Source organism: Vigna unguiculata, chromosome 10 (assembly GCF_037176805.1).
Source record: "Vigna unguiculata cultivar grain cowpea cultivar isolate G323 ecotype 2 chromosome 10, ASM3717680v1, whole genome shotgun sequence".
NCBI classification, from domain to species: Eukaryota; Viridiplantae; Streptophyta; class Magnoliopsida; order Fabales; family Fabaceae; genus Vigna; species Vigna unguiculata.
In genome coordinates, this window is record NC_140801.1 from 45,743,042 (window position 1) to 45,762,195 (window position 19,154).

The window sequence follows — 19,154 nt, forward strand, 5'->3', positions numbered from 1 at the left end:
GTTTCCTTTATACACAAAATTATGTATTTAATGTGTCGAAATAAAATACCTATGTTTCTTGTAAATTTTGTTATTTATGTAAACGACTCAGTTTATGAGATAAAGCAGAACAACCTAATGCAGCTAACGTTTTATATATATATATATATATATATATATATATATATATATATATATATATATATATATATATATATATATATATATATATAAATCTTTGATAAATTCAACAATGAGCTATTAGTATCTTATAACTTTTATAAAAAATGATATAACTTTGATATATGTTTTATTAGGTTCAGTTTGACTTTGAATAAAATGATAAAAGTCTGAAGTAAATTGATTAATTAACTGATGTGCGACCTTTTGAGTTCTAAATGTGTAACATTTGTAAAAAAAATGGACATGTTGTAATAATTATATTTGGTTAAAAGATTGTCATATATTAATGACATATATATATATATATATATATATATATATGTCATTAATATATATATATATATATATATATATATATAGAGAGAGAGAGATTTGGTTTTTCAAGAACGACTATTTATTTAGCTATTTATTTTTCAAAGGTTAAATGATTTTTTGAACAATCTTATTTGCCAACTTGTTTTTTCTAGAAAAGGTAATAAATATTAAAAAATACAAATTGTCAACACTTGATAGACACTCTCATGATAAAATTTTATGAATATTATCATGACTTTTAATTTTGAACTTTTTTTTATTCTTTGATGTGAATTATTGTATGTAATTGATTAATGTATCACATTTTTCGTTTAAAAGAATTATTGATTTACAAAATTGAAAAAATGAGATTCATAAGATAATTTTTCAAATTTTACTGTAGCTTACAAAATTGAAAAAATGAGAGTCATGAGATAATTTTTCAAATTTTACCGTAGCAAAAATAAGTCAAAATAAGTCAAAAGAGACATTTTAAAAGAATCTCATCTTTTTCAAGGATAGAACTAAGAGAAATTTACCATTGAATCTGAAAATTATAATTTAAATTAAAAATTTCAAATGTATTTAATTTAAAATTTTACCCTTTGATTGTCTTATAATAATAAATACTAACTTTTAATTTTTAATATCATATTTCTCTTTTCCAATTATTAATTAATTAGTAAAATTATAGTGTCGTTGAGTTTTCTTAAATTTACCAATTTATTTATTTATATAATGTATATTTACGTATTATTATTATTATTACTAATTATAAAATAAGAACTAATTTTATGGAATTAATTTAAATTTAGATGTTGTATGTAGTTTCCACATAATAAAAAAGAATATGTTGATTAAAATTAACCAATTGTAGTTAATATTTTAATGTTCTGATGTTGAATGAATGAAAATACAAGAGAATTACAGACAAAAATTCTGAATGCCATTAATACTGCAGTAATCTCCTATATATATAGCTTGTGCTGTTGCAACAGTTATTAACTAACTTCTAACCAACTTCTAACTAAAATGTCTAAGTACAACACCTGACCCTGTTGTTGATCATAATATTGTAACATAGAATCAATAAGGGTTCCACCTCATGATTCTATAATTTTGTCCCACACGATGCACATAAACAAAATCAAGCTGAGGAACAATCTTGCAGAGGATGTTTTCCACATGGTTGGAATACCACATTCTCCATCTCTTCAAGAAAATGAGTGGGAATATGTAAATTCCAAAGCCAAAAGTAAACCCCAATTCCACACTTAAGACATTCCATTCAATTGAACCCTTTGTATCAGAATCAGGTGTTTCAGATGCTGGTGGTGAAAGCTTTTTCCTTCCACCATCACAGTTCTGGGTTAGTGGAGGTCCACATAACCCTTCATTCCCCACAAATGAATCACCCTCAAAGGTCTGAATTTGTGTGCCTGTGGGTATTTTGCCCACCAAATGGTTGTAAGAAAGATTCATGACAGCAAGAAATGATAACTCTGCAAGCTCTGTTGGAATCTCTCCACTCAAAGAGTTTTCTGACAAGTCCAAGGACTCAAGGTGCTTCAGATTGCCTAAGGAAGAAGGGATGCTACCTGAGAAAGTGTTCTGTGACAAGTTAAGAGCATGCAGTGCAGTGAGATTCATAAGCTCTTCTGGTATTGGCCCTTCAAAACTGTTTGATGAGAAATCCAAGGAAGTGAAGGCAGTGAGGATTTTAACCAAATTTAACTGTCTACCTTTGTTCACAATTGTAACCGAATCCTCATATGTTCTCACACCAACACCTTCCTCAAATACATGAGAGATTATGTGGTCTATTATAAGGGTTGGCTCTGATGCTATAACTTTTGCTAACTCTATTTGTAGCTCACTACTGAGATCTACAATTGCAGTTATGAAATTCACAGGATTAAAGTCATCATAGAGATTGAAGTATAGATGGCCAAATCGTCCACCCTTATCTTCATCAAGCATCAGAGTTTTCCAACTCAGTAAGAGTGATGATGGTAATGTGCCACTGAAATTGTTGGAGGCTAAATCAACAATTTGAAGTGTTTCCCAATTGCCAATGTTATTGGAACATCCAATACTCCCATGCAATTTGTTTGACCTTAAAATCATGACTCTGAGGGAGGAGATGCTCTTCAAGAAGCATGGAAATCTGTCAGTTAGTTGATTGTTTCCAAGGTTTAGAACTTGTAGTTTTTGGCAATTAGCTAGAGATTTTGGGATGGTTCCCCTTAGAAGATTCCCACTAAGATCCAAAAACCTTAGAGAACATGAAGTTGAGAATGTATCTGAAATGTAACCATCGAGTTTATTTCCACCGAGATTTAGTAGCCTGAGTTTACTACTTCCTGTCAAACACATTGGAATGAGGCCTTTGAAACTGTTATGAGAAAGATCAAGTGCTCGAAGATCTGAAATGTTACAAAAGGATTCATGAATTTTTCCATGAAAACTGTTGTTTGAAAGGGAGAGAAAGTACAAGAAAGGAATGTGATTAGCAATGTCGACAAAGTTAATAGAGCTGAAGTTATTGCTTGAGTAGTCCAAATAAATGGCATTTTTCAGAAAAGTAGGAGCAGGCCCTTGGAGACTGTTTGAGTGAAGGTCAAGTTTGAACAAATTTGAAGTAAGGTTTTGGAAAGGCCCTTCAAAATCTGTCAGAAAGTTGTAAGAAACATTCAAAATAACCATACTGTCAAATTTCCAAATCCAGTTTGGTATTGTTCCTTCAATGTGATTGCTAGACAAGTCTAGGTAGAGCAGTGAAGATTTGTTTCTCAAAAATTCAGGGAATGCTCTCAAATTGCATGAACCTAACCAGAGAGTTTTCAAACTGGGAAATGTTGATGCATCATCAATTCTTGCATCAACTGACAAGTTATTGTGTGCAAGATCAAGTGAAGACAGATTCTGCAGCCTCCCAATCGCACCAAGCTGTAGAGTGCCATTGAACTTATTTTTGGAAAGATAAAGCAAACGAAGTCTTTTGAGTTGAAAGACAGACATAGGAATAGGCCCTTCAAAGTTGTTGCCACTCAAATCAAGCATCTCTAATGATGACACAGAAGCATTTGGAAATTCATCCAACACACCATCAAATTTGTTGTAATAAAGCATGAGATGTTGAAGAGATTGAAGTCTTGATAAAGATGAAGGGACTCTTCCATCAAAGGAGTTATCTCCTAAATCAATGCTTATCAGATTTGTAAGGCCTTCAAAATGAGTAGATGGAACTGTACCTGTAAAATGATTATGATTAAGGGATAAAACTACCATGGCCTTGGATTTACTAAAAGATGGAATAGGACCAGTAAAGTTATTGTATGATAGGTCTAGATGAACAAGTTGGGTGAGATTTGACATTGAATAAGGAAGTGTTCCTCTGAACTGGCAATTTGATAGGTCTAATTTAGACAATTGCTTCAAATTGTCAATAGATTCTGGCAGAGGCCCAGAAAAATTTGTGTGGCTAAGGTTGAAGTTGTAGAGAGAGCTTTGACTTGGAAAGTTTGGTAGAGAGCCATGAAGACTTGGATTATAAGACACATCAAGCACCTGCAATGATGGTATTTGGAAGATATTTTCTGGAAAGACTCCATTCAAACCATGTTTTGAAGTAACTGTGTTAGACAAATCAAGAGTTTCTAACTTGGTCAGGAAAGAAATCTCAATTGGAATTTGCCCCTCAAATCCAGCATTTGACAGATTCAAATGCCTCAAACTCTTTAGCTTTTTGAACTCTGGAGGAATCTCAGAATGAAAATCATTGTGGGCCAAATTCAAACTCTGCAAATATTGCAACTTGAAGAGACTGCTTAAATGATCAGTACCTCTAGAGATGGATTCTTGGCTCAAGTCAAGACCTATAACATGGCCTTTGTTGCATGTCACTCCAGTCCATTCACAACAATCATCACTTTGGTTCCAGTGAATCAGTTTTTTGGACTTTGTTGGATTGAATATGAGGTTGTTCCTCAAATGCAGCAACAAAGATTGTTGATGGCCAAGACAATGACCAGTTACAAAAATGTTGTTGGTGCTCAAGTTTAAGAGGCAAAAGGGTAGCAACAAAATCAACAAGGTAATAATACTCATTGGATATATGATTATGAGACTCAACCCTACAACAATTGACAAATTTTAAGGTTGTTGTGCCTTTTAGGAGATGATCTCTTTCTTATATAGATCCTAATTATCAATTCACAAGTTGACTAAATCTAACTTGATGTGTTGCTCTCCTTGGAAGTCCAAGATATATATGTAAACATCACATTAGTCAGATTCATGACTAAATTAATTAGGTTATTTTCCAACAAATTTGAAATTTTAAGTGGCAAAGAAAAATGCAAACAATTTTGCGGTACAAATAAGATGTTGAAAACAAAATTAGAGGGGAGAAGACGAGTTCCTAATACCACCACTAACTACCAACTGTATAGTCTAAACTTTGAAATATTATTTTAGTCATATGTATGAGTTATTGACCAACAAAATCTTCAACAACCAATATTAAACTTGGTAATTATATTATATACGATCGAGATCATCTTGGACGAAATAAAGTAGTATCGTGTTAACAAGAGCATCTCAACGAGAACTAATAAAGATCAATTATAAGTACCGCAGATTAAAGCACAAAATAGATTAGTATAACTCTAAACAAATTAACGAAGGTAATCATGACTTAGACAATTTAGATTTAACAAGATAAAAACTCATAAACTTATTATAAATAATATTACTCACAAGATAATTAATTTTATACTTGCAAAATTGACGCATTTACATTTTTCATTATTTATATTTCAATTATGAGAATGGGTGAGTATTTTAATTTTTTAAATTTGATAAATATAAAACAAACATATTGAGAACATCATTCTTGGGTATACTATTCCTTTCTAAAACTAAAAGTAATATCATAAAATAAAATAAATATTCTCTTAGTTAGCAAGCATTAACATTTGCATGTGTTTTTTCTTTTACAAAAGAAATATTAATATTTCACGACATTTTTTTTTATTAAGTTAAAACTAATTTAGGTAAAATTAGTTTACTCAACATAATGATTAAAAACCCGACAAAACAACTTTGTTGGCTAAATTAAGTAAGATTATCCTTTGTTCAATTCGTTTAATCCACGTTTCAAGAAGTTAGGCTGAGTCAACACACTTTATAAAATAATTATTATATTTAAAAAAGTAACATTATTTTATTAAAATACATCCATGTATTACCTATAACCTATTATATTATTATACCTCAATGTATTATTTTTAATTACAATTTTATTTATTAATCTACTTTAAATTTAAAATATATATTGTCTTAATATTTTTATATTTAAAATTATTATTTTATGTATTATAAAGTCATCATTTCTGAAATCAATCCAAATAGATGTGAATTTTTGAAGTCTAGGACATGATAAAAAACCACCACTTTTATTGAACTAAATCATATGTGAACTAAAATTATTACTGTAAATTAATGTGATCACACGATATTTCAAGGTTTTGGCAATGGCAAGTGTTGAGGGGAATCAGAATTTTGAATAACTCTGAATCATCTTTTACGTTTTGACTCTGCATGCATGGGAAGTCAAAATTCTTGGTTATATCTTTCAACTTCATAGTTGAGTAACGACTTATACCGAACACAGAATATTTGAATACAGAGATGCAGATTTTTTATTATTATTAATGTTATTATTAAGAGAAATATTAATAATTGAATAATTATTTAGAATTTGAATACTCCAAAACACAACTCAACGTACTAATTTAAAGCTAAGTAAAATTTAAAGTTAGATTAGGTCTCATACCTTAGAAAGGATAGTTTGGAGAATGGTTTAAATCATCACTCTAATAACTCCTTAATCATCTCTTTAAATATTGAAATCCTAATTATAAAACTTCTCCCTAAATTCAAGCTAAAACTCAATATTCTCTTTTTCTCAACAATCCTATATGCATGCTTACTAGAAATAGAAAAGAGAAAAATAGAATGAGATTGACCTAAAGAAAAGCTTTAACTTGAGTTATACATTCTATGATGAATATCTTGTAGATAACTTTATAAGGAACTATGATAAGAGTTTATAATTGTGAATTTGATAGAGCAAGAGAAAGGGAAAATAATCTTTAAGAAGAATATAGAAGGGAAGAAAAAAAAAGACTTTTGAATTTTACAATCTGAAAATCACTATTTTACATGAAGAAAGGACCTTTGAATTTTATAATCCGAAAGTTAAAATTAAATTTTAAATTTGTTATAAAATAAAACTAACAATATAGAAAAAAATAAAATGAAGAAGAAAAAATGGAGATTAACTTTTGTGTGTGTCTACCGATAGAAATACTTTTATTTACATATTAAAGATAGAATCCATGATCGATTCCAAAAATCAAATAATTAATATAAATATTTAAATTTTATGAAAAGGTATTTAATCGAATGAATAATCATAATAAATAAATTAATCATACCGATCATATAAATAATTATATTAAATCATTGGATCGATCATAAATGTATGGTATGAATAATCATATTAAATCAATAGATTGATGATAAATGTATATGTTTCGGATTGTGTAATCCGATATATGTTTTAAGTTCCTGGTTACACATAAATATTGGGATTTTAATATTTATAGGAGGGAAGAAGAAAAAACAATGGGGTGCAAAAGAAATTACTAATATCATTTTTAACCTGCATAAGGACATACCTAAGGCCGAATATCCTATCAGACCTTTTCTTTCTGCACCCGCATGATTACTAAATGCACCCCACAAATATTTGCGGTAAAGTAAAGTATATTCAATTTTGATTATTGTCCGACTTTTCTTTAGTTTGTATCGAGCTTATTAATTTTCTATACGCCTATGTAATTAAGGTTTGTTTTGAATAAAACGTTTTACAAATATTTTTTATAGATTTATTTGTTTATAAGCTAAAATTATTTATGTCGGTTGTAGGTATAATTATGTGTCGTGTGATGGAGTATTTTTTTTTTAATTTGTAATTAATCTCTTATAGTGTTTAAAACGTTTCTAATGGTCCACTAATCTTTTATTTTACAAGTGAATTGGAGTATATTAAGCTTTTCAATAATAGCCCCCGTGGTATAAGAATTTACGTTTTTCACACTTTTTTTTTCTTGTTTAACTGTGAATCTAAACCCTCGCTAAACATATACCATGGTTGTAAAAATCATTCATAAAACACGTGGCAAATTTTCGGTTTTCAATCATGAATGATTGTTATTGAGGTTTGTTTATTAAGAATAACATACTAACAAAGAACACAATAATATACGATGAAATACTAAAAAAAAAAATCACAGTTGTTATTTAAAGATAATTAATGAATAATCATTATAAGCAAATTTTTACAACACACAAAAAATACTTTCAATTCTGTGATCCCAGCACATTTATATTATCCAAAACAAGAATTTAACTACACCTAATAACAGCCTACTACAAGAGTATAAGAAAAGTCAGACACTAGATCAATGTGTATTTGAGTTGGGACAAGAAGCGTCATGGACTTAAAGTTCATTATATAGTCACTAACCTTCACTTCCTTGCTTATCCTAGGTAAAGTGAGACTTGTCAAGACGTATTATTTTCATCAGTCCAACCTTCTTCATCCTGATTAAAATAAACACATATTCATTGCATATACCGGCAATCATACTCCACTATAAAGAGTATACTAACTTGGAATTAAATCATCCCAAGAATTTTCACTTAAAACTAAACCATCCCAAGAACTTTCACGAACTCCGCATCAATGATAATCAATGTACGTGTATTATCACCTCACACCTTGCATCAATATTAACCAATATTTCGGGCATAAACACCATACATTTTGCATCAATGTTAACCGGTGTCCATGCATAATCCTTGAGTCTAGTTTCTCTGTTGAATTTTTTGTGTTGTCCTCTACTGAGCATTAAAAACATATTATTTTGATACTTTAAATATACTTTTAATATATTTTGAAATTTCAAAATCAGTAGCCATTAGTGTATTTTGAAGACACAGTAAATGAATAACACAGAAAAGTCCAACAAAGAATCTAAATTCATAATCCTCATACACCTTGCATCGATATTAATCAACGTCCGTGCTAAGAAATACTCATCCTACATTTACAATTTGTCCAACTAAGAACTTTCAGGTGTTACAATCCTCCACTTTCAAATCTAAACCAACTTGAGATGTCAAAACCACAATCTTCCACTCACAAATCTAACCAACCAGGAACTGCCATGTGATCACCTTCTTCTCTTCTGCATGCAGATATGAAAAATCACGCAGCCAACCTTCATCCTGTACGCACAACCACACAACCACCACAGCACCACAACCCACACAAACCAGAACAATTTTATTAAAAACCTAATTCTACTGTAGGTATATAAATAAATTTTAAATTTTATTATAAATAATTTTTTATTAAAGATACAAATATTAGTTTAAAAATAGTTAATTCAAAAATTATTAAATGAATGAAACAGCTAAATTTAACATAGCGATTACTTAAAAAGTACAAATGATAAAACTATTGTTTTAATTTATAAAAATAGTTATTTATTAAAAAGTAAAATTAGAAATAAAAATATGAGCATCAAAATAAGATATCCTTTATATACTACATACATGTATAGATAACAATGAAAATTACTTTATGAAAAAAAAAATCTTTATTTATTAATAATTATAGATAATATTATATTTAATTTTGTATTCATATCGTAATATGACAGGACAGTCAATCTAGAATGCATAAAATGATTTTTATAATTTTAATTTTTTGTTTTTAATATATATTAAGAAACGACCATTTTTTATATTAATTTAACATTAATATTTTTTCTATTTTAATTGAAAATTCAGTGTGTTCACAACACACCTCATATAAAAACAATATATGATTTTAACTATTTAATTTTGGTTCACACACATTTTATTTTGCAGAGGGCCAAAAGCTAAATTAAAAAAAAAATTATTTTTATGTATAATGAAGTTGTAAGTGTTTATAATGTTTGATTCTATATAATCATTTTTTAGCAGTTTTTTTTACTGTAACATAACTTTTTAATACGATGCCTAATAAATACTATATTTAATTATTATTTTTATATAATAATTAAACAACATATAATATATATATATATATCTATATATATATATATATATATATATATATATATATATATATATATATATAATAAAGAGTGTATCAGAAAAGAAATAGATTAGATAATTAGAGAGTAAGATATTAATACGTCGGTGCAAAATAATTTTTTTAACGATTTAAATAAATTTAAAATATTTAGATTGACTTTGGTGTCAAGTTCCTCCCAGACATGTCATGTTAGCGATCACTTATAAAATCTAGAAAAAAGAAAGATTAAATTGAACTTCATTATATTTAAAAAATTTAAAATATGTTTATTTACAAGAAAAAGTTATTGAACTAAAGCATGCGTAATGGTAACAAACATGTGTATTTAAACACCAATGAAGACTTACATATAAGTCAGGTAAATATTGTCTTTAAATAAAACTAGCTCACGTACGTATTTTTTAAATTTGTGATAAAATAAAATGTTAATAGATAATAATAATATAATATTATTAAGTTAATATAAAAAATATAAAGTAAAATAAATAAGAAAATATGTGAGAATAATAGTTGATAAATAGAAAAAAAATAATAAAAGTAATTTAAATTTTCTAAAATTTAATAAATAATTATATTTTAAAAAGTAAAATTGATATTTTGAAAGAAAATCCTCTTTATAGATTATTATAGATATTTGGTTTAAGAATATAATCACAGTAAAATAATTATTTTTTTTAAATAGACTTATCTGTGATGCGAGAAATTGGTTGATGTTAATTTTTTTTTTTAAAGAAATAATTGGTTGATGTTAAAAGATTTCCATGGTTCTCTAAAGAAATAATTTATTATATAATGAATCACATCAAAGACAATGCATCTCTAAAAAGTTTATTTATATAAAATTAAATTTCGAGATATTAATCTTTACAAAATAACTAAAAGATAGTTATATAAGTCTTTGCACATTTTCAAGTTTTATGTTATCGTCAAATACCGTTTTATCAAAAGCTTGGATTCTCTATTGATTGTTTTCTATTATTCTTCTGTTGTGCTTTTAAAATAAATTGATGATTATTAATTTTAGAATTTTTAAAATATATTAAAATTATCTTTAAAATATTAAAATAATGTGTTTTTAATATTATGTAAGGACAACACAACAAAACTCAACAAAAGAATATCACTTTTTCTATTTTATCTCACTAAAATTGATAATAAAATTATAAAAAATATATATACATTGAAAAATATTTAGAGTAAATACAAATCTAATCAATTTAAAGATGTGATCGTATATGAATAATTATTGATTTTTCAACTGCAACAAAATCGTATTAAGAAAAAGAAAATATAGAAGCAAGAATTTAGAGAGAATTGAAAGGAAGAGAACAAGAAAAAATCAAGCACAAAATGTTAAGAAAAAAATATTGCATACCGAAGAAAAAAAATAATGTAAAAAATATCCTAACTAAACAAATAATTAGCATATTAGATTAAACTATGACAGACTTCTCTGTAAATAACACTTGAAATCCGGAAAATAATTTTCTTTCACAACATATTAACATATATAAAAAATGGGATAAATATGTTTTTAGTCTCTGAAGTTTCAGTGAATTTTGTAAATGGTCCCTGCTCGAAACTTGATTACCATTTGGTCTCTGCGCTTTTAAAACGTTTATTTTTTCGTCCCTATTTTTGAACGATGTTAAAAACGTGATTAAAACGAGGAATATTTCAGTGGATTAAAACGTTTGTTTTTCGTCCCAAAACAATCGTCGTCGTCTCTATAACGTTCTTCTTCACTTTCGTCCAACTCTTCAACACCACTATTATCCACATCACTTTGGTCGTTCACACCAGCATCATCCTCATTCTCAACATCCCTATGACTGGCATCTCCTTTCTTAGAAACATCAACTCCTTCTAAAATACCATCATCCTCCACTCTGGCATCCCCTAAGTCAGCAACCCCAACTTGTTTTACAGTAGCCTCATCTTCTTTTGCAATGTCCTCCTTCTTAACTCTTGCATCCCCCTTCCCACCATCTCGACATTCAACACCAGCTACCACCACATCAGGCTCCTCTTCACGTCCACCCTCACCTACATTCTGTGTCCATTCAATCACCTCAATAGGTTCTGTTGTACTCACCACATGCACTACATAAATCTGGACCTCTTCTTTCTTTGTTTTCACACAAGCACACAATTGCAATGCATCATTGTCTAATACAAAAGGCCTTAAATCCCTATCATCCAACCTCTCTTCGGCTTCCACCATAGCTTCATCGCCCCATCGTATTTGAACTCCTCTTTCAATATAGACAACGCCTCGAAATAGGACCACCTATCAGGATCCAATCCGTGGAATATGTGTTCTTCACCTCTGTTGTAACGCAAAAACCTCCCCCTAAATGACTCAAATTTTCCCATGTGGAAAAACGCAACTGAGAAAGACATTCTCTGCAAAATCAGAAACCCTAACTTCGTCACCCCAAACGAAAATCCCAAATGCAACCAACAATTTCAAAGCATAAAACGTAAAAACCAGTAAACTAATTGAAAACCTAAAGGAATCGAATCAAACCTTCGTATTTAGTGGAAAATCATACCACGAGATTAAGTCGTCTTTCCCAACCTTTCACGTCCTTCGAACACTATTACTGAAGAAGTAAAATCACCTTTCACGAGATTTAAGTCGTCTTCCCCAATCTCTCCATCACAATTTGTGGTCAATGCTACGCCGCATAATAAAACATTCAGGTGGTCGACGATTGTTGTACCTTTGGACGTCAACAAATTTTACATAGAAAGGTAAATTTTTCATTTACCCTAAACGCGCGTTTCACCCATCTCAGTTAACCTAAAAAGGTTTTTCTAAAAAAAAAATTAATGAGACACGTGTTAATTATGTGTGCATACAGGTGTCAACAGAACTGGTACTGATGTGGAACGCCGTTTGCCATGCAATCATGTTTTTAACGCCATTCAAAAATAGGGACGAAAAACAAACGTTTTAAAAGCACAGGGACCATACAGTGATCAAGTTTCGAACAGGGACCATTTACAAAATCCACTGAAACTTCGGGAACTAAAAACATTTGTGTGTTGATACTGAAAAATAAAAATGGAGAGTTAAAAAAAAGTGGAAACGCAATAAAGTATTAATACTATAGACAAACAACTTATTTAATATTGAAAATTTTAAAATATAATATTTTGTTGTTGTGGGATTATTTTTAATTCATAATACCATTTTATTATTCTTTCTCTTAATGTTTATTATTTGTGATCTATTTGAGTAATAAATTATTTTATATTTTTAAATATTATAGTTATATTAACTATTTATTTTCATTTGTTATTTACTTCAACAACTTATTTTAGAAAAGTTGGCACATATTATATGAATTTACTATTTGTATAACATTAGTAAATTTTAATCCTCGGTATTTTGTATATGATATCACTTTATTGTGATATCAATCTATTATTTTTATTTATTAAATTTTTTGTGCAATGTTTATAATAATTTATATTTCATTTCAGTTCTTAAAATTTTATCTTAAAAATTTTAAGTCTAATTTAATTTTACAAAAAATGAAATTTACATCTACATATATGTTATAAATATATTTTGTCTCTAGTTTTAAATAATTTAACGGAGTAAATATCTTAAAAAAATGTAATATATAAGTTCAAGAATTAAAACTTCAAGAAATTAATTTTTCAATCAAATTAATCTATAATAAAACTAAAACTTCAAGAAATTAAAATTTCTCAATTCTAAAGGTTGGTTTAAGTATAGAAAAAAAAAAAACAAGACAATTGTTTAATTGATTCACAAATTTATTGTCTAGAACACACCCATTTGTCACGTGAATGAATGAGTGAGGAATGCCTTGGATTTGATTCAAGAAAGGTTTGTATCACCATGTTAATCATCATAATATTGTGAGAAGACAATATATAATTTATCTCATTCAGTATATCAGTCAAAAAACTTACATAATCGCTGTTAACTCAAAATTTTAAGACGATAAATTTTTGAGTTTCATACTGATATATTATTCAAAATTTTCATATTTATTTAATAATATCTTAAATCACACTTAAATTCTTAATAATTTATCCTCACTTATAATCTATAATTTGTTCTTATCTTCCTAGTCCAGATGAGATTTCTAAGCATAAATGTGATACACGATGTCAAGCATAGGCTAAGAAAACCCCTTCTATCTTTAACTCTTAAAATTCTTGCATCAATGAGTGCATATCATTCATAAGCACGTTCCAAGCACTGAAGTTGTGGTCCCAAAAAGAGTCTTCGGTTCTTGCTTAGCTGACACGTACAAATTCCCTTAATTACAAAGCTAGAACAGCAAACAATAATAGTAAACAGTTGCAGCATGTGAGCGTGCAGATCAAAAGTGTTGTCTTCCCACTTACAAATCTCCTAATAAAATTTCAGACTCACCATCCTTATGGATCTGAAAATATTACCAAAACTCCACTAAATTGAGCTAAATGGGCAAGCACAATGCCATCAAATCAACTCCTTTTTCATCTTCATACACTGAATAAAGGATCAGTTTGAAGCACACTAGTATTAGTGTGGCTTTAGGTGAATTAGGATGAAATATGAGATTACTTTATCTGAATTTAGATACACTGAATAAAGAATCAGTTTGAAGCACACTGGTATTAGTGTGGCTTAATGTCTGCAACTGCACTAAGATGAAATGTAAAAAAATTCAAACTTAGATACAGTTTATTAACTGTAGTTCAGTCACTTTAGGTGAAATTCCAATAACAATATATAAGGAACTTCATCTGAGATTTATGCTAAAGGAAATAAACAAAAGATCATAAACAGAAAATAAATACTTAGAAGCATAGATTATAAACAAATGTTATCAGTTGCAAAGATAAGTGATGAAAAATTTGCATGAACTTCCACATTGGTGTAATCTGAGGTGTATCTGGTTAGTCAACGTAATGTAAATTACTAGCTGGAACTTAATTAACTGGTGTTGACTGTGTCAACATCCTCTGTTGGCAAGACCATGGTTTGGTGGGGTAGATTCATTTCCATTTACAGAGCTTACTAATTGACTTAAGTAAAATAAGATATGCTTTTGGCCCACATGAACATTGTTAGAACTGTCTCTAAGATACCACAATATTCTATAATGAAGAAATGATGCCATAATTATAACTGTCAATTTGAAATTAAAAGGGTTCTCACAAGAGGATAAAATAATGAAAAAAATTGAAAGTGGAAACAACTATTAAATATACAATGGCCCATGATTGGACCAGTTCCCATCACAATAAGTATATAAGAACTTAAATGGTGCAGTCTTGAAGTAGAAGATAAGAATACAAAAGGTAGACTCATTGCCATTGCAGAACTGCAATTTAATGAACACACAAAGTTTAAATGCCTTTAACTTTTTCAGGCCTGGCTTCTTCTTGTGCTTATTAAAGATTCAGTGTTAGCAGCCACTAGCATTCTTCACCCCACATATCTTTTTCTCTAGTGTTCTTGTGCTATAGGTTTGAACCTCAACCTCCATTCTCTCTGTCACTGTTTATTGGTAGCTTCTAGTTTTTGAGTAAACACTAATTAGCTATTTATCATTTACTCTAGTAGTATTGTTTACAATGTTGCTTGCATGGTATACTTATAAAGTATGATCTACACAAACAGGGAATTTTTTCCTGTAATTTAGTTATACATGTTTCTAGAGTAGGACACATGTTTCATAAAGAAAGATTAGAGATAGCTTGCATTTATAAGGATTATGTCTGTAAAAACCAAACAAAGAGTTCATTGAAGTTTGAACATGTTTGATAAAATATTACATAAAGTGTTTATTCTTTTTGTCTTCTGTCACTTTTGTGTAGGCAACATGAACTTCAGGACACTCCTACTCTTCATGGCCTTTATGGTGACAAAATCGGTAGCAGTAATGGAGAAGCAGACATACATAATACACATGGACAAGACCAAGATGGAAGCCTTAGTCCAATCCCAAGGCCTTGCAAAACCTTGGTTCAAATCAGTCATTGATTTCATCTCTGAAGCTTCAAATGAAGAAGAAGAAGAAGGAGACCCTCAACTCCTTTATGTTTATGAAACCAGCCTTTTTGGTTTTGCTGCTCAACTTTCCAATAAGCAGCTTGAGTACTTGAACCAAGTGGATGGCTTCGTAGCAGCATTACCTGATGAACTATTGACCCTTCACACAACGTACAGTCCCCAATTTCTAGGCCTGCAGGAGGGAAAAGGACTTTGGAGTGCCTCTAACTTGGCCTCAGATGTGATCATAGGAGTCCTTGACACAGGAATATGGCCTGAACACATCAGTTTCCAAGACACAGGTTTGTCCAAAGTACCCTCTCGGTGGAAAGGAGCTTGTGAAGCAGGCACCAATTTCTCTGCCTCAAGTTGTAACAAGAAGCTTGTTGGTGCAAGAGTGTTTCTACAAGGGTATGAGAAATTTGCAGGAAGAATCAATGAAACAATGGACTATCGTTCTGCTAGAGATGCTCAAGGACATGGATCACACACAGCCTCAACTGCAGCTGGAAACATGGTGAAAAATGCCAGCTTTTTCGGCTTGGCCAGTGGCTCAGCCACTGGAATGAGGTATACCTCAAGAATAGCTGCTTACAAAGTATGCTGGCGTTTAGGCTGTGCTAACTCTGACATATTAGCAGCCATTGATAAAGCTGTTGCTGATGGTGTTGATGTACTGTCACTCTCACTAGGTGGCAGTGCAAGACCTTATTACAACGATAGCATTGCCATAGCCTCATTTGGAGCAACACAAAAGGGTGTTTTTGTTTCTTGCTCAGCAGGCAATTCAGGCCCTTTTAGTTCCACTGTTGGAAATGTTGCCCCTTGGATAATGACTGTTGCTGCTAGCTACACTGATAGGAGCTTTCCAACTCAAGTGAAGCTTGGAAATGGAAAGCTTTTCAAAGGGTCATCATTGTACAAGGGCAAGCAAACAAACCAATTGCCTCTTGTGTATGTCAATTCCTCAAAAGAACATAGGACATCACAATATTGCACCAAAGGTTCTCTTGATCCAAAGGTTGTCAAAGGAAAAATAGTTGCCTGTGAACGTGGAATAAACAGTAGAACTGGAAAGGGAGAGGAAGTGAAGATGGCAGGTGGAGCAGGAATGATACTACTCAACTCAGAAAACCAGGGAGAAGAACTTTTTGCTGACCCTCATGTTTTGCCAGGCACATCTTTAGGATCCTCTGCAAGTAAAACAATCAGAAGCTACATTCACTCAGCAAAAGCACCAACAGCTTCAATTTCCTTCCTGGGGACAGCATATGGAGACCCTGCACCAGTTATGGCAGCATTCTCTTCTAGAGGACCAAGTGCAGTAGGAGGAGATGTGATCAAACCAGATGTTACTGCACCTGGTGTGAACATCATGGCTGCTTGGCCTCCCATAACTAGTCCAAGCTTGCTCAAGAGTGACACAAGAAGTGTTCTTTTTAACATAGTCTCAGGTACCTCAATGTCTTGTCCTCATGTCAGTGGTATAGCAGCATTGATCAAATCTGTGCACAAGGGTTGGTCCCCTGCAGCCATAAAATCTGCTCTGATGACTACAGCTTCTGTATCAAACAACAAAGGTGCTGCAATTACTGACTATGGTTCAAAAAATTCAGCATTTGCTGACCCCTTTGCATTTGGTTCAGGCCATGTTAACCCTGAAAGAGCTTCTGATCCAGGGTTAGTCTATGATATTACCACCAAAGATTACTTAAATTACTTGTGCAGCCTGAACTACACACCCTCCCAGATTGTTTTACTGTCAAAAGGTAAATTTAAATGCTCCAAAAACTCTGCTCTTCAAGCTGGTGACTTGAACTACCCCTCATTTTCTGTGATATTTGGTACAATAAATGCTAGTGTGACATTCAAGAGGGTAGTTACAAATGTAGGGAACCCCAAAATTTCTTATGCAGTGAAGGTGGAAGAACCAAAGGGAGTATCTGTCAGGGTTGAACCAATGAATATCAGTTTCAGAAAAACTGGTGAGAAATTGAGTTATAAGGTGAGTTTTGTTTCAAATGGGAATACAACAGTTACTGGAGGTTCATCATTTGGATCACTTACTTGGGTCTCAGGTAAATATGCTGTTAGAAGTCCTATAGCAGTGACATGGCAATGATTGAAAAGGTCTTTTTAGTGGTAGTATTTGAGAGAAGCAGAAGATAATTTTTAACCTCAGAGCTAGCAGGGGAACTTTATTTGATGAATTATGATGCAGCACACTATTACTGTAACTTTGTTACCATCTTTAAGCTTTATTATTGAATAAAAGAACACCTGTACCATGTTTAAGTTAAAATAATTGTTTTTCTATTCTTTCCTTAATACCGATATTCTCACATAATTTATTTCATAGAATTGAGATGAAGCGAAATTTAAATATTTTTTTTTTACCTTTTTAAGATATTTTATAAGAATAAAAATATGATAGAATTATATATTCTAAAACGGACAATATTTCAAAAATGTAATCGTTAATCACAGAGATGTTGCTGGACTTACTGTCAGAATATTATTATTAAGTGGTCTTCATTAATTGATTAAATTAAGAAAAAATAATATCTATCTCTAATTTCTTTTACCCAGAAATGTATTTTTATCTATTTAAAATGAATATTACAGATGAAATAATAAATTTATATTTTAAATGGGTAAAAAATAAATTATACAAAGGTAATTCATTTACAGTTAAATTTAATGAAACCAAAATCATACTATTCCCCATTCCAAATAAATACTCTTTTTAGTCTGTATATAATAAAAAATAGTTAGTACAAATCACATACACTAAAAAAAAGAGTTGGAAGTAGGAAAAACCTCAGGAAATTTTTTTACTAAATTATATTAATTGAATATTTCTCTATCAGTATATAATAATCTGCCAAAATTATTGTTTTAGAAAGAAGAAAGTATTTTTTAAGAGTTAAAAATCCGTTTAAAAAAGATAATATAACATTTGTAACATCATTTGTGTTACAATGCATGATATAATAATACGTTCACAGTATAAGAAATCAAGGAAAACTTAGCCAAGAGAAAGAACAGACTAAAAACACAGTGAATTATATCAGATATTTTCACAAAAAATAAGAATATTATTATCACCTTCAGGGAACACAAGGAACAGAAGAAGAGAGTAACTCAGTGTTCCTTCCTCCTATGTTCTGCAGCAACAGCAAGAGAAAAAGCAATCAGATCAAACACAAATGTAAAATATAAATAATAATTTTTTATTTAAGTTTATTGAGTTTAATTAGACAATGTTAATATTGAAGGCGAAAAAGTAAAATGTGTTTTAGAGTTAATTAAGTCCAATTGAAACTTACTTGAATCTTCACTAAGTAAGAAAATAATACATAATTTCAAACATATTTTATAATAACATTTAAGCTGATTACATCATCATTTAAGTATACATTTTCGATTTAATGTTGGCTGAAAATCGTG

The 19,154-nt window shown here is 30.2% G+C and overlaps 2 protein-coding genes across 2 annotated transcripts; one reads left to right on the forward strand and one right to left on the reverse strand.

Moving 5' to 3' along the window:
- Positions 1-1,542: 1,542 nt before the first annotated feature.
- Positions 1,543-4,588, reverse strand: LOC114165554 (receptor-like protein 6). Its single transcript, XM_028050146.2, has one exon. The coding sequence runs from the start codon at positions 4,564-4,566 to the stop codon at positions 1,543-1,545; it is 3,024 nt and encodes a 1,007-aa protein (XP_027905947.2). The 5' UTR covers positions 4,567-4,588.
- Positions 4,589-15,003: 10,415 nt separating this feature from the next.
- Positions 15,004-18,009, forward strand: SBTI1.1 (subtilase family protein). The gene is made up of 2 exons (XM_028050719.2): positions 15,004-15,178; positions 15,530-18,009. Exon 2 carries the CDS (start codon positions 15,535-15,537, stop codon positions 17,824-17,826), a length of 2,292 nt encoding a protein of 763 aa, XP_027906520.2. The 5' UTR covers positions 15,004-15,178; positions 15,530-15,534; the 3' UTR covers positions 17,827-18,009.
- The last annotated feature ends 1,145 nt before the right edge of the window (positions 18,010-19,154 follow it).

Excerpts from the sequence above, each read along its gene's own strand:
- LOC114165554 (XM_028050146.2), bottom strand. The coding sequence starts at position 4,566 with ATGAGTATTATTACCTTGTTGATTTTGTTGCTACCCTTTTGCCTCTTA.
- SBTI1.1 (XM_028050719.2), top strand. The coding sequence starts at position 15,535 with ATGAACTTCAGGACACTCCTACTCTTCATGGCCTTTATGGTGACAAAA.